Genomic DNA, 19,407 nt, shown 5'->3' with positions numbered 1-19,407 from the left:
TAAGTGAAAATGAACTATTAATTTTATTGTTAATCTTTTGATAGAAATATTAAAATTGTTAGTCCTAGCTATATTCTTCAACAGGGTTCAAATCATTTGGAACATTTCCAACAGGGGAAAATAAAAGAGTAGATTTCAAAAATCAGTGACCACCCACTGTACACCTAAAGCAGTTTAGGATTGGCACACATGCGTATCAGAGAGAAGTGAAGTGACTCTCCACTGCTATAGCATTACTGCTATAAAAAGAAAAGAGGTTGACTCCAACATCCCCCTAAAATCCCAACAGCATTCTTTTTGAAGTATGACTTACCTGAGTGCAGAGAGAAATGGAAATCAATGGAAGGTTTACAATAGGAATTGTATATCAGTTTCATAATTGACAGGTATGAACAGTGGATTCATTTTTGCTTCTTTGTATACTTTTAATTTTTTGTGATCTTATGACTCTATTGTATTTTCTTTTCAAGTAAAATATTGAGAAGATTAAGTCTAACAGAACAACATACTCTTGAGAGCTCATACATTACTGAGTTTGCCTTCAGATCTTTAATCATCTGTATCTCTATATCCCAGTAGGATTTAAACCAAGATTTAAAAATTTACAACTCACCTTAGATACAGGTGTGTTTATTATGGCAAAGTATCCCAAAGAAAAGGCAAAGTAGCGGGCCAAGATGGCGGACTAGAGGGCGGCTGCATTTCACGCTGCTCCAGGACGCAAGATTCAAAAGAGGAGATAGTGAGAGACTTGGGACCAACTCAAAGCTGCCGGGTGAGTCTCTCCTGTTGGGGAGGCGTCCCGGATGGGGCGGTAGCCCCGGAACGCAGGGAATTTGTGAGGTGGAGCTGCTCGGCGAGACGCCCCTCCCCCCACTGGAGCGGTAGGCACGGACGGCTGGGATCATCGTAGAGGAGGCGGCTGAACAGCCGCTGGGGCTCCGGGCGGCTGCCTGGGGAGGAGCTGCGTGGTGAGCTCTTTGGACCCAGAGTGACCGCTTCCGAACACCGGGGGGTTGCCCGGAGGAGGAGGAGAGGCCCGGCGGGTCGCTTGGGTCTAGGAGTGACTGCATCAGAGCCACGGGCGGTTGCCAGAGGAGGAGCTGCATGGTGAGCTGTTTGAACTCAGAGTGGGCGCTCCTGAGCGCCGGGGGACTGCCCGGAGGAAGAGGAGGAGCACGGCGGGACGCTTGGTCTGGGAATGACTGCATCAGAACCACGGGCGGTTGCCAGAGGAGGAGTTGTGTGGTGAACTGTTTGAACCCAGAGCGAGCGCTCCTGAGTGCCGGGAGGTTGCCCGGAGGAGGAGGAGGAGCGTGGCTTGTTGTTTGACCTGGGAGTGGCTGCATCAGAGCTGCGGGCGGTTGCCGAAGGAGGAGCTGCGTGACGAGCTGTTTGAACTCGGAGCAGCTGCTCCAGAACACTGGTGGCCTGCCTGGAGGAGGAGAGCGGTGGGACGCTTAGTCTGTGAGTGACTGCATCAGAACCACAGGCGGTTGCCAGAGGAGGAGGCGAGTGGTGAGTTGATTGGACTAAAAGCAACCGCTCCGGAACACCGGTGGCCTGCCTGGAGAAGGAGCGTGGTGAGTCACCTGGTCTCGGAGCCACCGCTCCTGAACACCCGGGCGGCTACCCCAAGGAGGAGGAGGAGGAACAGGGCGGGTCACTTGGACTTGGAGTGACTGCCTAGGGCTACGGGTGGTTGGTGGGAGGAGGAGACCCAAAGTGAGTTGTTTGGATTCCTAGTGACTGCGTCGGAAACCGGGCGGCTGTCCGGAGGAGGAGGTGTGTGGCGGGTCTCTGTGTCTCGGAGCTATTGTACGGGGCTCCAGGTGGTGGCTCAGGGGAGGGGCTGCATAGCCAGGCGATTGGTGCAGAGCAGGGTCCCAGGAGCTAGGTGGCTTCTTGCTGGAAGAGCCGCACAGAGACACGCCTAGGGGCGGAGCGAAGTTTCCAGGACTGTGGGCAGACTCTCTGGGAGAGGCAGCCTAAGGAGACTCGCCTGCGAAGGGTGAGGCTCCCAGGCCCAAGACGTAGGTCCGGGCCCCTGGGATCGTTGCAGAAGAAGACAGCCCAGCCCAGGGGGTAGTTGTAGATTGAGGGGAACCTCTAGGAGGGCAACTGACTAGCGAGACGTCCCCACCGAGTGACTCTTCCCGGTCAGGGGAGGTTTTCCCACAGGGACAGTAAAGTCAGAGACATAGGCACAAACAGGCCTTGCCTCAGCCCGCAGCCTACTTCCCCGTTGGATGACCATTGGTCAACAAGTGGAGACACCTCTGCCCACTAGCAGGGAATATACGCCACCTGAGGGTCACCACCCTAGAGAGGCAGCTTCTTCGTGGAGCTCTGCATTATCAACCTCCTCCAAGACTTCAGGCTACTGAAGGATAAGAGGGGATATACTAACAATCTTCAGGGACATTATAAGTTGATAGAGGAAATCTGCAATATCTTAATGACCCACTGATCCCTGAACAATATGGGAAGACAAGGGAAGAAAATGCCCCAAACAAATCTAGATGTCACATCAATAAAATCCAACGACAACATGGCAGAAGAAATGACAGAAAGGGAGTTCAGAATGTACATAATTAAAATGATTAGGGAAGCAAACGATGAGATGAAAGAGCAAATGCAGGCATTGAACGATCGCACCAATCGACAGTTAACAGAGCAAATTCAGGAAGCAAAAGATCATTTCAATAAAGAGTTAGAGATATTGAAAAAAAAACCAAACAGAAATCCTTGAAATGAAGGAAACAATAAACCAAATTAAGAACTCCATGGAAAGCACAACCAATAGGATAGAACAGCTGGAAGACAGAACTTCAGATATTGAAGACAAAATATTTAACCTCGAAAACAAAGTTGAACAAACAGAGAAGATGGTGAGAAATCATGAACAGAATCTCCAAGAACTATGGGATATCATGAAAAGGCCAAATTTGAGAATTATTGGGATTGAGGAAGGCTTAGAGAAACAAACCAAAGGAATGAACAATCTATTTGAAGAAATAATATCAGAAAATTTCCCAAATCTGAAGAATGAAATGGAAAATCAAGTCCAAGAGGCTTATAGGACTCCAAATACACAAAATTACAACAGACCCACACCAAGGCACATTATAATGAAAATACCTAACATACAAAATAAAGACAGAATTTTAAAGGCTGTGAGAGAAAAGAACCAAATTACATTCAGGGGGAAGCCAATACGGATATCAGCAGATTTTTCAATCCAGACCCTAAAAGCTAGAAGGGCCTGGAACAACATTTTTCAAGCTCTGAAAGAAAATGGATGCCAACCAAGAATCTTATACCCAGCAAAACTTACCTTCAAATTTGACGATGAAATAAGATCATTCCATGATAAACAAAAGCTAAAAGAATTTACAAAAAGAAAGCCAGCATTACAGAACATTCTCAGCAAAATATTCCATGAGGAAGAGATAAAAAACAAAGAAGCAAATCAGCAAAGGGAGGAATTATCCTAAAGGAACTGTCAAATAAAGGAGGAACCAAGATGTGTCAAAAATTTTAAATATGAACCAAATGACTGGGAATACAAATCATATCTCAATAATAACCCTGAATGTTAATGGCCTGAATTCATCAATCAAAAGACATAGACTGGCAGATTGGATTAAAAAGAAAGATCCAACAATATGTTGCCTGCAAGAGACTCACCTCATAGAAAGAGATACCCATAGACTAAAGGTGAAAGGATGGGGAAAAACATACCATGCACATGGGCTCAGCAAAAAAGCTGGAGTATCCATCCTCATTTCAGATAAAGTGGACTTCAAGCCAATGTTAGTTAGAAGGGATAAAGAAGGACATTTCATACTGCTTAAGGGAAGCATAAATCAGCAAGATATAACAATCATAAACATCTATGCCCCAAACAGTGGCTCATCCATATATGTTAAACAAATCCTTCTCAATTTTAGAAACCAAATAGACCATAACACAATAATACTAGGTGATTTTAACACGCCTCTTTCACCACTGGACAGATCTTCCAAACAAAAATTGAACAAAGAAACCATAGATCTCAATAACACAATCAATAATTTAGACTTAACAGACATTTATAGAATATACCATCCAACCAAGAGCGAATACACTTTCTTCTCAGCAGCACATGGATCCTTCTCTAAAATAGACCATATATTATGCCACAAAGCTAATGTCAGCAAATACAAGAAGATAGAGACACTACCTTGTATTCTATCAGATCATAATGGATTGAAGTTACAAATTAATGAAAGAGTAAAAAACAGAAACTACTCCAACACCTGGAGATTAAACAATATGCTACTATATGATGAATGGATAACAGAAGATATTAGGAAGGAAATTAAAAAATTCTTAGAGGTAAACGAGAACAAAGAAACAACATATCAAAATCTCTGGGACACTATGAAAGCGGTACTTAGAGGAAGATTTATTTCATGGAGCGCATTTAATAAAAGAAGTAAAACTCAAAAAATAAATGACCTAACACTACAGCTCAAAGCCCTAGAAAAAGAAGAACAGACCAACACCAAAAGTAGTAGAAGACAGGAAATAGTTAAACTGAGAGCTGAAATCAACGAAATTGAAACGAAAGAAACAATACAAAAAATTGACAAAATAAATAGTTGGTTCTTCGAAAAAATAAACAAAATTGATAAACCTTTAGCCACACTAACAAAGAGAAGACGAGAGAAAACCCAAATCACTAAAATTCGGAATGAACAAGGAAATATCACAACAGACACGACCGAAATACAAAACATAATTAGAAGCTATTTTGAAAACCTATACTCCAACAAAATAGAAAATTTCGAAGACATCAACAGGTTTCTAGAGACATATGAATTGCCTAAACTGAACGAGGAGGACATACACAATTTAAATAGACCAATTTCAAGTAATGAAATAGAAGAAGTCATCAAAAGCCTTCCAACAAAGAAAAGTCCAGGACCAGATGGGTTCTCAGCCGAGTTCTACAAAACTTTTAAAGAAGAACTCATTCCAATACTTCTCAAAGTATTCCAGAAAATAGAAGAGGAGGGAACTCTCCCAAACTCATTCTATGAAGCTAATATTACCCTGATTCCTAAACCAGACAGAGACACATCGAGGAAAGAAAATTTCAGACCAATATCCTTAATGAACATCGACGCAAAAATTCTCAACAAAATTTTAGCAAATCGCATACAAAAACATATTAAAAAGATAGTGCACCATGATCAAGTGGGTTTCATCCCAGGGATGCAAGGTTGGTTCAACATCAGGAAATCAATAAATGTCATTCACCATATCAATAGACTTAAAGTCAAGAATCACATGATTATTTCGATAGATGCAGAAAAAGCATTTGATAAAATACAGCACCCCTTCATGCTCAAAACACTAGAAAAAATAGGGATAGTGGGAACATTCCTTAACATTGTAAAGGCCATCTATGCTAAACCCATGGCTAATATCATTCTTAATGGTGAAAAACTGAAAGCATTCCCTCTAAAAACTGGAACAAGGCAGGGATGCCCTCTTTCACCACTTCTATTCAATATCGTCCTTGAAACTCTAGCCAGAGCAATTAGACAGACCAAAGAAATTAAAGGGATACGAATAGGAAAAGAAGAACTCAAACTATCCCTATTTGCTGATGATATGATGGTATACTTAGAGGAACCAGGAAATTCCACCAGAAAACTTTGAGATCTCATAAGTGAATTCAGTAAAGTAGCGGGATATAAGATCAATGCACATAAATCGAAGGCATTTTTATATATAAGCGATGAATCTTCAGAAAGAGAAATTAGGAAAACTACCCCATTCACAATAGCTTCGAAAAAAATAAAGTATTTGGGAATCAATCTCACAAAAGAGGTGAAAGACCTCTACAATGAGAACTACAGAACACTAAAGAAAGAAATTCAAGAAAACCTTAGAAGATGGAAAGATCTCCCATGTTCTTGGATAGGAAGAATTAATATTGTCAAAATGGCCATACTACCAAAAGTGCTATACAGATTCAATGCAATTCCAATTAAAATCCCAATGATGTACCTTACAGAAATAGAGCAAGCAATTATGAAATTCATCTGGAAGAATAAAAAACCCAGAATAGCTAAAGCAATTCTTGGCAGAAAGAGTGAAGCAGGGGGTATCGCAATACCAGATCTTCAACTCTACTACAAAGCAATAGTAACAAAAACGGCATGGTATTGGTACCAAAATAGAAAGGTGGATCAATGGTACAGAATAGAGGACACGGACACAAACCCAAATAAATACAATTTTCTCATACTAGACAAAGGTTCCAAAAATATGCAATGGAGAAAAGATAGCCTCTTCAACAAATGGTGCTGGGAGAATTGGAAATCCATATGCAACAGAATGAAACTAAACCCATATCTCTCACCATGCACAAAACTAAACTCAAAATGGATTAAGGATCTCGGAATCAGACCAGAGACCTTGCATCTTATAGAAGAAAAAGTAGGTCCAGAGCTTCAACATGTCGGCTTAGGACCAGACTTCCTCAACAGGACTCCCATAGCACAAGAAATAAAAGCAAGAATTAATAACTGGGATAGATTCAAACTAAAAAGCTTTCTCTCAGCAAAGGAAACTATCAGCAATGCAAAGAAAGAGCCTACAGAGTGGGAGAAAATCTTTGCCAATCATACTTCAGATAGAGCGCTAATCTCCAGAATCTATAAAGAACTCAAAAAACTCTACACCAAGAATGTAAATAATCCAATTGACAAATGGGCTAAGGAAATGAATAGACACTTCACAGAAGAAGATGTACAAGCAATCAACAAACATATGGAAAAATGTTCAACATCTCTAGTAATAAGAGAAATGCAAATCAAAACCACCCTAAGATTCCATCTCACCCCAATTAGAATGGCAATTATCAAGAATACAACCAACAACAGGTGTTGGCGAGGATGTGGGGAGAAAGGTACACTCTTACATTGCTGGTGGGGCTGCAAATTAGTGCAGCCACTCTGGAAAGCAGTGTGGAGATTCCTTAGAAAACTTGGAATGGAAACACCATTTGACCCAGCTATCCCACTCCTTGGCCTATACCCAAAGGACTTAAAATCAGCATATTACAGAGATACAGCCACATCAATGTTCATAGCTGCTCAGTTCACAATAGCCAGATTGTGGAACCAACCTAGATGTCCTTCAATTGATGAATGGATAAAGAAAATGTGGTATATATATACAATGGAATATTACTCAGCCATAAAGAATGATAAAATTATGGCATTTGCAGGCAAATGGATGAAACTGGAGAATATCATGCTAAGTGAGATAAGCCAATCTCAAAAAACCAAAGGAAGAATGATATCGCTAATAAGTGGATGATGACACATAATGGGGGTGGGAAGGGTTAGTGTTGGGGTTGGAGTTGGGTTTAGGGAGAGGGGCAGGAATGGAGGAAGGAAGGACTGTATAGATGGAGGGGAAGGGTGGGAGGGGAGGGGGGGAAGGGAAAAAATGGCAGAATGAATCAAACAACATTACCCTATGTAAATTTATGATTACACAAATGGTATGCCTTTACGCCATGTACAAATAGAGAAACAACATGTATCCCATTTGTTTACAATAAAAAGAAAAAATAAATAAATAAATAAATGTGGGTCTGCAAAAAAAAAAAAAAAAAAAAAAAAAAAAAAGAAAAGGCAAAGTAAAAATGTTATGTGCATTGTGGTTTTTTACCCATATCTCAAGAAGTGATTTCAGAGATTTGTTATTTTAACATTTACTTTAAAATATATAATGAGTCACTTGTTGCTCTTTCCCTCCTTAATCCTTACCCCAAAACCTGGTAGGAATAAACAACTCGACAATCAAAAACAATGAAATCAAATGAGATTTTAATTCAGTCAAATAATACAAGTTGAATGATACACTTAAATTTTCTCTTGCTTTGGTTTCTAATCATGTCACTTTCCAAAATAAAGGAAGAAGTTTTTTTCATCAATTACTCATTTACTAATGTTTCCTAATGTTTGAGTCAGCCTTTATTACTTCTGTGATAACCAGAACAATTTTAGAAAAGGAAGAGTTTATTTAAGGGCTCACAGTTTCAGAGGTCTCAATCCATAGACAGCTGGCTCTATTCCTCAGGGCTGGAGGTGAAGCAGGAACAACATGGCAGAAGAATGTGGCAGAGGGAAACAGTTCACATGATGATCAGGAAACTTAGAGAGAGGTCTCCACTTGCCAAATGCAAATATAGACCCCAAAACCACGCCCCAGTTCCCGCCTCCTCCAGCCACACCCTACCTGCCTTCATTTACCACTCAGTTAGTGCCTATCAGGGGATTAATTCACTGTGTTAAGACTCTCACAACCCAATCATTTCTCCTCTGAACCTTCTTGCATTGTCTCACTACTTGAGCTTTTGGGGGACATATCACATCCAAACCATAACACCTGAGCACCTACTATGTGTCAGGCAGTGTTCCAGGCAGAGACTTTAGTGAAAACCTAGACAGAGAAGATTTCTGATCTCATAAAGCCCATGCTCTAGGACAGAAAGACAGTCAAGGAACAAGTGGACAAATTTAAATTTCAAATGGTGATAAGAGTCATAAAGAAAATAAAACCCAGAGTGAACCCAGAGAGTGGACCCAGAGAGGAAGTTGTTTTCAATTGGATACTCAGTGAGGGCTCTTCAGAGGAGGTGACATTTGAGCAACTATCAATGCTGAGGGGAAGCCAGGTATAGGAAGGCCTAGAGGCGAATGTTCCAGGCTTAAGTAATAGCAAGTATAAAAGACCTGAGTCAGGGACAAGCTTGTGGTGGGACATGTGGCTGTGATATGGATACAAGGAAGAAAGTGGAAGGAATTAGAACTGAAAAGTTAATCAGGGGTCAGATCACATGGACTCCTGTGAGTGCTGTTTAGGACTTAAGACTTTCTAGATATGATGGCAACCAATGGAGGTCTTGGGCTAAGGAGTGGTGGTTAGATTCACCCTCAGCACCACAGACATAGGGCTACTAATAAGTAATTAGTCTACATAAAATATGACTGTGGTTGGGTATATTGCCTCACACGTTGGGTAATGATAGAGTTTTAAGGTCAATTGCTACTGAAAATTGGGAACAAAAAGGAGAATGGTCAATTGACTACTGGAGTAGATAACGTGGAGGTCATTGTGACCTTGACAAGAGTGGTTTTAGTGAGGTGATTGGAACAGAACCTGAGTAACATGTACCAAAGAGAAAATGGGAGATAAGAAAGTGGAGACAATGAGAATAGAAAACTGTTAGAAGATGTTTCAATGGGGAGGGGAGCGGAGAAGGAAGCAGCGGGGTGGGGGAGACAGGACGCACTTTCCAGGTCTCCTGCTTGTGTCTATTTTTTAAGATTGAAAAACAACTGCAGCATATTTGTATAGACAGGAAACAACAAAAAGGGAAGGAAAATGATGGGGAGGGTAGAAAAGCAGGTGCATGTCTGAATAGTACCTAAACGAGGGTGAAAATTAACAGAACCCCACACGTTGCTGACCAGGTTGGCCTCACGTGGGGATAAGGAAGATGCATCCGTTGTAACAGGATGAGAAGCAGCGAGGGTCCAGGTACTGTGAAGTTTCAGATTTGGTGGAAAGCTGGGGCAGTTTTTCTCCTGTGCTCAAGAATGTAAACAGGAGACTGAGATAAGGTTAAACATTTTAAGAGATAGAACCCATTGTGATTTAATAATCTTTTAATAGAGAAAGGCACTGCTTACCTAAAAGTGCTGTGCTCCCAGATAGTACGTGGACATAAGGTAAAGGCAGTCGATTTGGCTGTATATTTTTTCCAAATCACATGAAAGCCCTTGGTCATAGGTAGAGAGTGGGTAGCCTGGCACACAACTGGATTTTTGCCAGTTTAGGCAATCATTGGGAATGCCTGTGGGGGAAGGGGTTGGGAGATTGAACCCAGGGATGCTCTAACACTAAGCTGCATTCCTGGTTTTTAAAAATTTTCCTGTGAGACACAGTCTTACAAAATTACCTGGGCTGGCATTTGAATTTGTGATCCTCCTGCCTCAACCTCCTGAATAGCTAGGATTATAGGCATGTGCCTTTGCACCCAGCAGAAATACTACTTTTAACTCCTTGTTATTCTGCTTAATCAGAAGCCAGGCTACCCTGTAAACTTCTGTGTTGCTATAGCTAGATTTGTAATTTCTTTGTGCTCAATTGCTTTATGTATGAAATGGATAATCAGTGCCTTAATTGGGGGATCTAGTGGAAAATAAAAATTGGCATGCATTAGGATATCAATGGAAAAGAAAAGTGTGGTGTGGGTTTTGGTATTAGACCATCCATGTTTGACGTTCTGGCTTTATTAGTTAATAAACATAAGCAGATTCCTTAACTTCTGTTAGTCTCAATTTCTACTTTTGTAAAATGAAGATTATAACCATACTTGTCCTTGTAATGGAGATTATAACCACTCTTGTATCAAGAGTTTTGTGTGAGAAATAATATAAAAAAGCAACTATCATGTCAATTATCAACACATGTCAAACAATCAATACATGATATCATTAACATGATCACTACTCTTAATGCAGGTGATTAAGAAAATATCATAGACTTAATAAAGTTGCTAATTAGTGTTGTCTTCTCTCCTTAGGTATTGCAAATGCTGTTTTTAATGGGCAAAGCAGCAAAATATTGTTCAGAAGTAATGGGAACATTACCAGAGAACTCACCAATATCACATTTGGATTCAGAACAAAAGATGCAAATGTGATAATATTGCATGCAGAAAAAGAGCCTGAGTTTCTCAATATCAGCATTCAAGATTCCAGATTAGTCTTTCAATTGCGAAGTGGCAACAGCTTTTATGTGCTGCATCTGACAAGTTTGCAGTCAGTGAATGATGGCACATGGCACCAAGTGACTCTTTCCATGAGAGACCCCCTGGCCCAGGCCTCCAGGTGGCAAATGGAAGTGGACAATCAAACACCTTTTGTGACCAGTGCAATTGCTACTGGAAACCTCAACTTTCTCAAGGACAATACAGATATTTATGTGGGCGATGGAGCTCTTAACAATATGAAGGGCCTGAAAGGGTGTCTAAGTACAATAGAAATTGGAGGCATTTATCTGTCTTACTTTGAAAATGCTCCTGGTTTTACTAATAAACCTCAGGAAGAGCAGTTTCTTAAAATCTCTACAAATTCAGTGGCTACTGGCTGTTTACAATTAAATGCCTGCAATTCCAACCCCTGTTTGCATGGAGGAAATTGTGAAGACATCTATAGCTCGTATCACTGTTCCTGTCCCTTGGGATGGTCAGGGACACACTGTGAACTCAACATTGATGAATGCTTTTCAGACCCCTGTATCCATGGCAACTGCTCTGACAGAGTTGCAGCTTACCACTGCAGGTGTGAGCCTGGATACACCGGTGTGAACTGTGAAATGGAGATAGACAATTGCCAGAATCACCAATGTGCAAATGGAGCCACCTGCATTAGTGAGACTAATGGCTATTCTTGCCTCTGTTTAGGAAATTTTACCGGAAAATTTTGCAGGTAAGTATAAAATCCATGAAGCTTGGTCTTTGACAAGTCAGAAAGCTCTCCCCTAAGGTCTATGTATATATACTATGCTGAATGGGACAGGTTTTGGCTACTTCCATCACAATTTGATCTTCTAAAGATAGGATTTATCTTGAGGGATGATCTACAAGTATTAATGATAGTGTTTCAGCCAGACAGTGTTTTCTTAGTCACCTTTGTTAGAATATGTCTCATGAACTCTAACTCCAGGATCTGGCAGCCCTAAGGTTACAGGAAACAAATATATTTACAATAAACACAAAAAACTGAATTTCAGTGTTGTCAGGGAAGGCAGAACTTCTACTGACAAAATAATGCCCTGGGTTATTTCAGGCAGATAAATCTCATAAAATCCTGGACAGGCTACATAATAATTTCAAAAAGGTGAATTCATGATTTTCAAACATAAAATGAACATGTTTTGAGGATTTTATTAGTTATTAATTAGTGAGAAAACTAGAAAGATATAAACGCAGTTCAAAGGACAATCAACAGAATATAGATGTATACATAAAACAAAAAATGATGAAATAGATCTACTAATAAGTGCAAAACTGTTTATTATTTATAGGAGAACAAAATCAGGATTTGAAATATTCTTTCCCGCAATATGACAATCAATTGTATTGCTACAAATTCATTCACTTGAATAGCAAGATTCTTTTGTATTGATATAATTTTCTACACTTTACAGAGCTGTAATATTGCTTAGTAAAGAAAATCTAAGACATCTACCCCTATAGAATCGGATTGTTGTAGAGGGTCCTTTAGATAACATTCAGCTTTCCACCAAAAGATAATCCACTAATCTCTTTTGCCCATTTCAAAGTATTTCTCAATTTTTTTCTGAAAGTACAAAAGCAGTATTTTAGTTCTAGCAGCCACCTCTATTTTATGCTGTATAAACAAAGATAAGAAAGAATATTTTCCTGCTAAGTCACATTGCTTCAATATTTCCATATAAGTAGAAGTCATTATTGCTTTTACAACTTACACTGCTTTAAATTTACTAAATAATTGAGTCATTATGGGTAGGTGAGAGGGTTATTATTAACAAGTAATACATTCCAGGACTTTGGAAAAAACACCTGGAGTGGGTTGGCAGCCATAGACATTGTAGACATTACACTAATTCAGCACTTGTACCTTAATTACATGCATCTTCTAGCAGACATAACATGTATCCATCTCCATAAAAATTGTATGTCTCTTCATAGCATTTATTATGTTATTTATTGTTGTTCAGAGTATATGATAGCAAAGTGATAGGTGCTAAGTGTTAATATGCCAGTAACATGTTACTTCCTAGGAGCTCCTCCACTAATTTGCCAATAGGCAACCTGCCTGGTTAAAAGCAAGAGAAATTCAGGATCAAAATCAGTAGTATTCCACAGTGACTTTGGTTAAGTAAAGTATTCGCCTAAGTAACTATTCTCCAGAACTTTTTTTGTGCCTATTCATCAAAGTCAAGTTCTTAATGTATAAACTTCTCAAAAGTACCTTCTAATGAGATTCAGAAAGTGTTTATTAAACCTAAGATGTATACAGAGCTTCATATTTGCATTGCTAATTGACTTCCTTCAAAGCTGGTTGACATCTTTGACTCTTTTGAAATGTCCTTGTATCTTCTTTTAAAAGTAGAAGTGATTAACTTGTGATAAGAGACATCTTACCATCATCTCGTCTAGTTTCTCCACATTAGCTGCAACAAACATGACAGGACAAAAAAGGATTCATTTTACCGTTCCTGAATATTTATTCTGTATCCAATACCATGCACGTACACAGTGGGTCAAAGGACCTGAGCAACCTTCTTAAAATCTTTTTTGAACATTAGTCCCTTGAAACCAGGGTTTTGTCTAGCAATGAAGTTCGGCTTAGCTTTAACAATTTGTTCTGCCTTTTATAAGGATTCTTTAGCACGTGCAGCTTTGTAGCTGCAAAAGAGAGTCATGGGCTGAATTCACATGCAGTTGCCGTTGAGTGCTATATACAAACCTCCTGGACAGCACTTGGCTTGCATTCTACAAAGCTATGAATTATTAGAGAGGGAGCAGCAAGTCTTGGCAGGGCAACTGGAGTTCAGCTCTGAAAGCCAACAGAGAAATCGCCTGAGTGCTTGGGTACCACAGTTCTGTCCTTGCTTTCCTGGCCTTTATAGAAATGCAATTTTCCTATGGCCTTTGTTGATTTATTAGCAGAGCAGCAGCAAATCTAACTGTAGCAAGTTCCTTTCCAGCCCTGAATTTATTGCCACCTCATGGCATAGATCTTATCTCCCGAATGAAAACTGTGTAGAATGGAAGATGGATAGCCAATCTTGTTACAGTACCCTCCAGCAGGAGCTTTTTGCTGAAGAAAGTGGTGCTGGTATAATGCAGCAGCACTATTCAGCACTAAGAGAGCCTCCAGACTGAGCACCTAATTAGCTTGACACTGACTACATACATGAACTTTTCAAAAAAGTTTTCTTGAATGAAATGATCAAGATGAACAGCTGTGGCTATTATGTTTCTCTTTCTAGATACAGAAGATTACCCTCAACAGTCTGTGGGAATGAACAGACAAATCTCACTTGCTACAATGGAGGCAACTGCACAGAGTTTCAGACTGAATTAAAATGTATGTGCCGGCCAGGTTTTACTGGAGAACGGTGAGTCACGTTAGAACATTCTGGAAGAGAATTCTGGGCTAAAGAACAATGGGATTACTTGGAGTTCATTTTCTCCTCTAATTTTTCATCTTAGTTCCCATAGGAAAATCTGTGCTGAAATATAGGTCTGGGCAGAGTTCAGCAATAAAAAAGAAGTAAATTTACAGTATAGGTCAAAGTAGAGAACATTTTATTAGCCAGGACTTCAAATAGGGAAATATGTATTTTAATAAAATACATTTTATTAAAAATGTATAATGTGCTATTTTTCTTTCTTATAAGTACTTCTGGATTCATATTTTTCCCACCAACACTAATACACAATGCAAATATGGTTGCTGTCGAAGTAAAATGAAATACATCTGAAAGATTGCCTCTTAGAATTACCTACAATCCAAAATGTATGTACACCTTATCTATCTGATTCTGCCTTTTCCAGAGCAAGACTTCAGCTTTTCCTCACTTTCTACAGGAATGGTCACTGGCTTTAGACGTTCTGTGACCTGCTGAAAGTGCAGGCAAATTTGCATATGGATGTGATTGACTGGGGGTAAGATCAAGGGAGAAAGCAAGTTCTTCATAACTTGCATCAGATTCCCAAAAGAGCCTGTGTCCCCCAAACAATTGCAAACCAGAGCTCTGTAGGTTATAGAAATTATAGAGACATAACAGTCAACTATTTGTTTAGCACTGAGCCATGCACCTTCATCCCTCATTTTTAGAGCTCTCCAAGGTAGGTTTTATTGTTCATATTTTGCATATATGTAAGCTAAGACTGAGAGGTTAAGTGACAGATCAGGTGTCAATCCAAATGTATGCTGCAGTATGGTTGAGCTGCCTCCAAAGGCTCTGCTCATCTAGTGGATATGCTGGCATAATTGTATGAATAAAACTGCTCACCACAATTAAAAGAAAATGGACAAAGTGCTCCTCCATCTCATATTCCAGTCAGGATAAGGTCTCTCTGATCAAATTGTCTACACCGAACAAATTAAATAAAGTTGAACATAACTGACAAAGAGACTATGACTGATTTTTTTTCCCCCTAAGAGCAGTTAGCAAAATAATGGGGATATTTGTGCTCCAATTACACTTTGGATTAATTTGAATTTTCTGTTTCTCAGTTGACTCTTTTGGCATCATACAGATACAGTTCTTCTGTCATTTTTACAAAACAGCAGGGACCCCGGGGTACACCTTCATGTTACCCTTCTAATGTTTTAGGTGGCATAGGCAGTCCAAGTATGTAAGTGTGGAAAGAGATAGTCTGAAATCATGTCCTACTTTCTAATTCGCAAATCTACGTCATGCAATTATTAACTCAGATATGGTCAAGTTGACTTCCATTTCCATATGTCTTCAATATATCACAAATATGTCCTTGTCCTAAATTTTGAACAAATCCTAAACTCTCTTTAAGTGCTGATTGCTTCCTGGCTTAATATCACAGCTTCTGTTAATTCCACAATGCACAGAACTCATTTGAAGACTTGGATTATTTTTCTGTTACACCTTGCCCCTATATACAACAAATATTGCCTCTTATATGTATTTATTTTTTTTAATTTGTATTTTTGTATTTAAATTGAAATTGTTGATTTGAAACATGAAAAAGCTCATAATTTTCCTTTCTCTCTGGATAAATTTTTCATCTGGATAAAATTCTCTAGCACAACATGATTTCTAAAATAGCAAAACTCTATTTGGTAGATTCAGTACTTCAAAGTCCTGAACCATCATTAGTTAATTGTTTGGATGCTAATGGACTTATTCTGACTTTCCATCTACAAATTCTTCTAATGAAACCTGCAATGTTACTCGTAATACATGTGAATGTGTTATTCACTGTTTAGTTCAAAATATAAATAGGTGAGAAAAAGTAGCTAGAGGAACACTAGAAAACAATTTCCCAAGATCTAGGGAAATGAAACTTTTGGGATATCCAAGGATATGAAAAGCTGCCCTCTAAAACATTGACTTCTCTCTTGCCTGGCGAAACCTCCAACTTTATAGTTTTATCCTGGCAGGTTGTAAATGATGGATGGTGTCAACATGCCGGCCCACCCAGAACAGAGAGTACTTGGCAAGTTCCCGTGAATTGTCAAGTTTTGCTCAGATCTAATCAGAGAAGACTCCTTCCAGCCCAGCAGCTTAAGCCAAAAAACGAAAAAAAAATATGTCTCAGCTATGCTTGGTATTCAATGGGATAAGGAGCTGTTTTTCTTGGAAAAAATCTTCACTTTTCTATACCTTGGGTCTGTGCTGTCCACTACCTCATCCACCTAGTGATTAGTTCCTGACCTATACATGGACCTATGTTTTGAAAGGTAGAGAACATTAAAAATTGTTTACATCGAACTTCAACATTATTAGCTGCTCTGCAGTAATTCTTGACACTAAGATTTTATATGACTTTCCTAAAGTAATACAGATGTTTTAGTCATTGCTTTATTTGAAGGCCTTAGCAGTGTTTGGCACATGATAAATAATATCTTCTAAATGACTGAACGAGTAATTGGTGAATTAATCAATAGGTATACAGATGAACAAGTTGTTGACCATAGGTAGTGATAGTAGGTAACTGTGTATTTCAAAAGCCTAGAAGAAAGGAGTTTGAAAGTTTTTATCAGAAAGAAATGATTCATGTTGGAGGAGAGAGATATGTTTAACCTAACTTAAGCATTATACAATGTACACATTTATCAAATATCATCAATGCACACAATTTTTATGATTTTATATTATCAGTTAAAATTTAAAGGACAAAAAAATGTTGGTAGAGAAATAGGTCAAAAAAAAAAAAAAAAAACAGTGTCCAGGGAAGAGGAAAATTTCAATTTAGGATTGATGTGGCTTCTTTTGAAAAATTTGGCTTTGAAAGCCTTTTTATTGGATCATTCTTAAATTATGTTTAGCTATTGAAACAGATTTATTAGCAAGTGAAATCTTCTAATTACCCACTTTTGCTCAAGTTAAAAAATGGAATTTCAATGTAATTTAAAAATCCCCCAGAATTAACCATCTTGTTGTGTCTGTTGGTCGGCTCACCTGAGGGTGCTGATATACTGGAATCCTGGCAGCTTAAATGTAGGTCTGCTCTGCAGACTCTAGGTTGGCAAAGTGCAGACTCACCCTCATGACTTCTATGTGCACCTAATAAACTGAACATTTATAAGGTGGCAAACCCACTACTGCTCTTAAGGGAGAAACTATTCTATGCACGGCCCGTTTTTCCCTTGGTTTCTAAATCGTCGCACCTGTTTTCCCATTCTAATTAATTCAGTGTGTGCGTGTGTGCCTGCACATGTGTGCACAAATGATTTCTATGAAAACCGCAATTCGTTGAAGGAATTTTAAGGAACATCTCCAATACTATTCGATGTATTATAAGTTGCATGGGGATTGGTAGATGAGACGGTGCTGCCCTAGGTAGATGAGGCCAACTTTCAACCCCATTTCCCAGTCCATTTATTAAAGGAGTTTCTGCTGTTTCTGTTTATTTTCAAGGTGTGAAAAGGACATTGATGAGTGTGCCTCCAATCCGTGCTTCAATGGAGGCTTGTGCCAGGACTTACTCGACAAGTTCCAGTGCCTCTGCGACGTGGCCTTCGCTGGGGAGCGCTGTGAGCTGGACGTAAGCGGCCTGTCCTTTTATGTCTCCCTCTTACTGTGGCAGAACCTCTTTCAGCTCCTTTCCTACCTCATTCTGCGCATGAATGATGAGCCGGTCGTGGAGTGGGGCGAACAGGAAGATTATTAGCCTGCATTTGAACACTCCTGAGCATAAAATCCTTGGTATTTGAGGACAGGACATGCCTTGGCTGGTTTTAGACCTCTAAAAACGAAAAAATAAATAAAAAATAAAATGAAATAAAAACCATCTTGAAAATGGAAATCAATTCAAGGCCTATGCTAAGCATACCACAAGTACTTTGTGTCTGTATAAAACATTTTCCTATTCTAACTTTAAAATGAAAAAAAAGATCTTAATATAAGCAGAAGTATTGAGCGTATTTAGTACAAATATATTATCATTCTTAATACTTCCATATTTGAGTGGTTTAAGAAACCATTTTCTCCCCACTCCATTTTTTAACATACATACCTTCCTATTGTAAGTTCCCTCTAATCACTTCAATTCTATTTTCACTCATGTTCTTTATTCTCTTCTATTATTTATGACATAAAAATTTGAAAACTACTCTAAACTGCTTTATATCATGTATGTTTTTATTCAAAGTCATTTAAATGAATGTTGCCAGTTCTCTGATAAGTGATAAATGTATAAAGGATAAGTAGAGAATTCCATCCCTAAAATTATAGAAAGAAAATGATCTGGTATCCATACTCAAATCATACTTTGCTAGTGTAATTTCTGATTTCATAAGACCTTCTCTTTTACCACAAAATAACAAATAACTTTCTTTCTTTCTTTCTTTCTTTTTTGCAATATTTTCCCTTTTATCCATGCAAACAGAATTGATTGCTGATAAATTTATGAGTTAGTTGACTTTTCTATCAAATTTTCACTGATGTTTTATTATTTATACTAAATATATTTGTGTACATGTATCTGTCCAAAGGAGGCTTTCTGTTCATTGAAAGGAAAAATACTAGATCTTATGAATTAATTCAGAACATCAGTAAAGTAACAATAACCTACTAGATGTCATTTTGTGAATGTGTCAATGTCTTTGGGAGCTTCCCTGGTTTGAATATGTAAGCATGATTCATTCATTGGATAATAGCTGATACTCATTTATTTCTAATTATTTTAAGAAAGTTGTTTTTCTCTGGAAATGACCAAGGTAAACCTAAATATACATTCAGACATAGAAGAGGACAAAATAGTGTGATCATAAAGCAAAGAAAGCACATTACATTTTATTTTGCAATAATAACTGAATATTTATGCAGCAAAAATTCTGGGAGTACCAGCAATCATTTCAAATCGAAAATAACTAATTTTGAAATTCTTTATACACATTCATTTCCCTATATCCCAGATTTTGTGGCAAGAGACATGGGAAAAGCTCTCCCCTCAACACTTGCATTCCTGAGTATTTGCAATAAGCATCAAATAAATCATGGCTAAAGATCATACATGTAGTTTTCACATTTACTCCCTTTGGATGTAGCTGTAATTATGAACTCATAGGC

At 38.8% G+C, this 19,407-nt stretch overlaps 1 protein-coding gene across 1 annotated transcript in view; it reads left to right on the top strand.

The window, feature by feature from the left end:
• Crb1 (crumbs cell polarity complex component 1) overlaps positions 1-19,407 on the top strand; it is a 204,693-nt gene that overhangs the window by 151,498 nt on the left and 33,788 nt on the right. The window contains exons 9-11 of the mRNA XM_047520927.1: positions 10,661-11,567; positions 14,119-14,247; positions 17,755-17,881. Of these exons, the coding sequence (XP_047376883.1) occupies positions 10,661-11,567; positions 14,119-14,247; positions 17,755-17,881 (1,163 nt within the window). The remainder of the gene's footprint in view (positions 1-10,660; positions 11,568-14,118; positions 14,248-17,754; positions 17,882-19,407) is intronic.

This window comes from Sciurus carolinensis, chromosome 12, assembly GCF_902686445.1.
Source record: "Sciurus carolinensis chromosome 12, mSciCar1.2, whole genome shotgun sequence".
Lineage (NCBI taxonomy): Eukaryota > Metazoa > Chordata > Mammalia > Rodentia > Sciuridae > Sciurus > Sciurus carolinensis.
The sequence above is the reverse complement of the archived record's forward strand: the minus strand, read 5'-3'. Positions and strand labels throughout refer to the sequence as shown.